The sequence below is a fragment of the Callospermophilus lateralis genome, chromosome 19 (genome assembly GCF_048772815.1).
Source record: "Callospermophilus lateralis isolate mCalLat2 chromosome 19, mCalLat2.hap1, whole genome shotgun sequence".
NCBI lineage: Eukaryota > Metazoa > Chordata > Mammalia > Rodentia > Sciuridae > Callospermophilus > Callospermophilus lateralis.
In genome coordinates this window covers 22,216,453-22,221,319 of record NC_135323.1, presented here as the reverse complement: position 1 = coordinate 22,221,319, position 4,867 = coordinate 22,216,453, and the positions used below count along the sequence as shown (strand labels likewise).

The 4,867-nt window shown below is 42.9% G+C and overlaps 1 protein-coding gene across 1 annotated transcript; it reads left to right on the top strand.

Annotated features, from left to right (window-relative positions):
* Positions 1-851: 851 nt before the first annotated feature.
* LOC143385044 (olfactory receptor 2B8-like) lies at positions 852-1,796 on the top strand. Its single transcript, XM_076840276.1, has one exon. The coding sequence runs from the start codon at positions 852-854 to the stop codon at positions 1,794-1,796; it is 945 nt and encodes a 314-aa protein (XP_076696391.1).
* The last annotated feature ends 3,071 nt before the right edge of the window (positions 1,797-4,867 follow it).

The following is a 4,867-nucleotide window of genomic DNA, read 5'->3' as shown; positions in this document are numbered from 1 at the left end:
GCAGAATGAGAAATTGAAAGAATAAATTGATTGGTTACACTGAAGAAATTTAAGAGTCTTGAAGTGAGAGAAAAGAACAGATTACATGTTGGGTTGGTAGTTGTCCAGGGTTCTGCTGAAACTAGTACCAATGACGGTTACTCAGGACTGGTCCTCCTGAAATGTGAAGTCTGTGTGCAACAAATTCTGAAACCATGTCTAGTAGAAGCTTTACAGTCAATAAAATGGTTCTAGGTGCTAACAACTCAAGATTCCCTTGGTTTTCTCAATAAAGCACATTGTCCCCCTTTAAATAAAATTGCCAAGTGGATTCCTTTTCTGTGTATCTTTGGAGAATAAATTTATTCTCTACCCAAAACAGAATAAGAGCACCAGTTTCAATTTCACCAATTTCAATTCCAGACACATGGATAAGAGGAATAGCAAATTTGTAATTTATTCAGGAAAATTTGATTTAATTTTTGGAGAAATTCGAGCTATCTTTGAAGTTCATTCTGTCATGGAAAGGCAGGGTCTCGAGGCAGTGAAGAAATTGTGCTGCAATGAATTTAAATCCTGTCTCTGCCACTGACTAGGTGAGTCTACAGGAGAATTCCTAACCCCTTACACCGTCAGAGCCCTCCAAATCAACAGAGGGAATGGCCATGCTATATCTTGAGAGTAGAGGCACCAGCTGTGCATGGGCCATAGGAGGCCTGTGCACCTAGTGGTGATTGCACCCCTCTCTTGCCAACAAGAAAGGGACAGAGGAAGTGCCCAGTCTCCCAGTCAAGGCCCACCTACCCAGGCTCCAAGAAGGCCGGGGCTGAACCTTCAGGGAAGGTTGTTGGTGTTGGTGTCATGCAGGTGTGATGGAGAGAGTCAACCATAGCTCCTTCGCAGGCTTCACTCTCCTGGGCTTCTCCAGCAGGCCCCAGCTGGAGGCCGTGCTCTTCCTGGTCATCCTGGTCTTCTACTTCCTGAGTCTTCTAGGCAACAGCACAATCATGCTTCTGTCCCTCATGGATCCTCGCCTCCACACCCCCATGTACTTCTTCCTCTCCAATCTCTCCTTTATGGATCTCTGCTTGACCACCTGCACTGTCCCTCAGACACTGGTCAACTTCAGGGGCAGGGACAAGACCATCAGCTACGGTGGCTGCGTGGCCCAGCTGTTCGTTGCCCTGGGCCTCGGGGGAGTGGAGTGCGTGCTCCTGTCTGTCATGGCCTATGACCGCTATGCAGCTGTCTGCCGCCCACTGCACTACATGGCTGTCATGCACCCCCAGTTGTGCTTGCGGCTCGTGGTGACTGCCTGGCTGACGGGGTTCGGCAACTCCGTGGTGCAGACGGCAATGACCATGACACTGCCCCTCTGTGGTAAGAACCAGCTGGACCATTTCTTCTGCGAAGTCCCAGTGATGCTGAAACTGGCCTGTACTGACACCTCCATCAACGAGGCCGAGCTCTTTGCCGTCAGTGTCTTCTTCTTGGTGGTGCCCCTGTCTCTCATCCTGGTGTCCTATGGCCACATTGCTCACACAGTCCTAAGGATGAAGTCGGCTCAGGGTAGGCGGAAGGCCTTTGGGACCTGTGGCTCGCACCTTCTGGTGGTGATCATTTTCTTTGGTACTCTCATTTCCATGTACCTCCAGCCACCCTCTAGTTACTCACAGGATGTGAACAAAAGCATAGCTCTCTTCTATACTCTGGTGACTCCTGTGCTGAACCCCCTCATCTACACTCTGAGGAACAAGGAAGTCAAGGGCGCACTGAGGAGACTGGTGAGGAGAACCACTGACTCGAGAGAGAGTTAGCACAGGGGTGCCTGGCCCATGCCTTTGTGCACTGGCAGACTTCTGGGTGCAGAAGTTTTAGTTTCACCAGTCTCTGTAAAGCACCTACTGTGTACCAAGCACTCTCTAGGTCCTTGAGATTATAGAGAGAGAGATAGCTGAGATCAAAGTAGAGAGACTTCTGTCCTTGTAGAGCTAAACTTTATTATGAGGAGAAAATAAGTAGGATGAGCTAAAATTAAATTGTGGCATATCATGTATTGGGATGTTCTATGGAAATAAACAAATTATATGTATGCACTGATGAACTCAGCCCAATTCCATATTAAGATTGGGAGACATCTTGTCACAAGGTCATAAAAAGTGCATTTCTGTTTTACTGCAAAATGCTAAGATTTCTATTTGGCCTTCCAATATTTTGATGTTTTAAAAAAATTTGCTTGGTATTCCTGCCTGTGCTTTGAACTTACTGGCTCTCCTTGACCAGATAACAACCCTCCCTGATATCTCAGCTGCTACTCGTTAATTTTGATGTTGAAATCTGAGTCTGCTCCCTACCTTGAGATGTTGAACAATGTAGGTCATAAATCTTCTATCTGCCCTTGTATCACACTTGCCTGAACCCTGTCAGCTGTAATTTCCCAAGACATCTCCCTTTTTGTAACTTTCAGTGTTACAAAAATTTCCCTGTAATTAGACCAGCTGCTGTCCTCTGGCCCTGTTTTTCTGGGTAGGGGCAGATGCTGGCCAGCTCTCTTTTGTGTATACAATATAAGCTTGCTTTAATTTGGTTTAAATTGGAGACGGTGATCTTTCCTTTGCTTCATGGTTCAACATACACAACATGGGTGATTCACACAAATGCAATTTTGAGTTGAGAAGCCAGATATAAAACAATTCATATTGTATAATTCTTCTTCTTTTTTTTTTTTTTTTGCTTGTCCAAGTGGTGACGTTTATTTATACCAATAGGTTACATTAGGTCATTAGTACCATAACTACATTATTGTTTAGAGTATTATTAAGGTTGCTTTTCTGCAGTTACATTTCACACTTACAATATGTAACATCAGGAGCTTTGTGCAGCTCTTAAGAAAGTCCATTGTCTAAAGTTACTGTTAGGCAGGCAGAAATGCCTACCCTAAGTATAATTCTTCTTTATATAAAATTCCAAAATAAGGCAAAACTGATCTGTGGTTTTGGAGGTCAGAATAGTGATCTCCTTGGAGAGCAGTGACTTGAAGGAGAGATGAGAGAGGGGATTCTGGGGATCTGGTCATGCTCTGGTTGTTGATGTGGAGATCTGTTCATGCTCTGGCCATTGATGTGGAGATCTGGTCATGCTCTGGTTGTTGATGTGGGGATCTGTTCGTGCTCTTGTCCTTGATGTGGGGATCTGTTGGTCATTGATCTGGGGATCTAGTCATACTCTGGTTGTTGAACTGGATGCTGGTTCTCTAAGGTATGTAATTAGTAAAAAGACATTGAACTGCACATTTAAATCATATACAATTTCTTTATGTACACTGAACTTTGATCTCATTTACATTAATTTTTTTAGTAACCCAGGTGATAAAAGAATACCACAATATGAAAGAATCATGCTGAATGCTTTCCTCTTTTCACACAGTTTGAGTTTATTTTCTAAGTGATCTAAGTTACTACTTACATGTAGTTGAACTACTGGGTGCTAAGATGTCTCTTGATATTTATGGTATTTAGCCAGACTAGAGTGAACCTTATCTAGCTTTCTCCTTTAGAGATTTCTATCAGAGGCCATTTTTGCAGTGAGTCTCTGCTCTGTTCTTATTCCCCATGAACACTCAGTAGTCAGTTTGTGAGGCAAAAATTCGAGTGATCATTTTCAAAAGAAAATTTTACTACTCAGTATTTTCTTTGAAAGGATGTTTAATGTGTTTGTTTGTGTAAATGAAGGTTTACACATTTCATTTTCAATGAAAATCCACTATTTAGTAAAAAGAAAATATTTTCAAAAGTGAAAATTTTGAGGTATTTAAACGAGATGTTATATAGATATAGTAGTAGGGGTTGGAGGGGATTATAAAATAAAGCAACATGCACAATCATTTTCTGGTAAACTTAAAATATTAAACATTAAAATATTTTCTTCTTGGGGCTGGGGATGTGTCTCAAGCGGTAGTGCGCTTGCCTGGCGCTAGGTTTGATCCTCAGCACTACATAAAAAATAAAGATGTTGTGTCCACCGAAAACTAACTATTAAAAAAATTCTCTCTTTAAAAAATATTTTCTTCTTGAGCACTTTTAAATTTTGATAATGGCAAGTTGGAAGACTTGTAATGTTATTGTGTTAATCAAATGACAGAGCAACAAAATCTTTATATAAACCAAAATAGATTGATGAATTTCTGAGTTCTCTGAGGGAATCATCTCCTGTGTTGAACGTGCAAGTGACTTGCATTCATTGTTGGAACACAGTCCTGAGGGTGTGACAGTTTAGTGACAGTTTCTTCTACTTTGCATCCATGGCAGCTCACTTCACTAGCATGACCACATCAGTTTCATGACTAAGGTCTCCTGCAGTGGTTCCCCTTTGCCCATGGGGGCACCTTCCAGGACTCCAGCAATGCCTGAACCCACAGACAGCGCAACTCTCTGTGCAGGGCTGAAGAAATAAGGCTGTATATGAAGCTAAAAATACAATGTCTTCATTGTCATGTTTATAGCCACAAGCTCAGCATGGTAGGGGCCTTGTTTACAATTAGCAGGACTTCACTCCAGGGATGAAGTATTGGTGGCACCATTCCAGAAGTGAAGTGGCTGTCACCTGTGTTTGCTGACTGTTGCAGAACAGGAAGCAAGGTGGCTGTCACCTGTGTTTGTTGACTGTGTTGCAGAACAGGATTGGGAGCTCTGTGTTTAAGGCTTCATGGACTCTCTGTTCTGCACACTCTACCTAGACTTTCCATATGCTGTGTGGTAGTGCCAGAGTACCAATCTGTGCTACCTGTTGTGGGCCCTGGCACCTCCCTCACACTTTTGTGAATGTAGGTGCTGCTGGGCATCTTCTTCCATAAGGTAGAGTTTCAGCATTGAAAACTGTCTTTGGATGA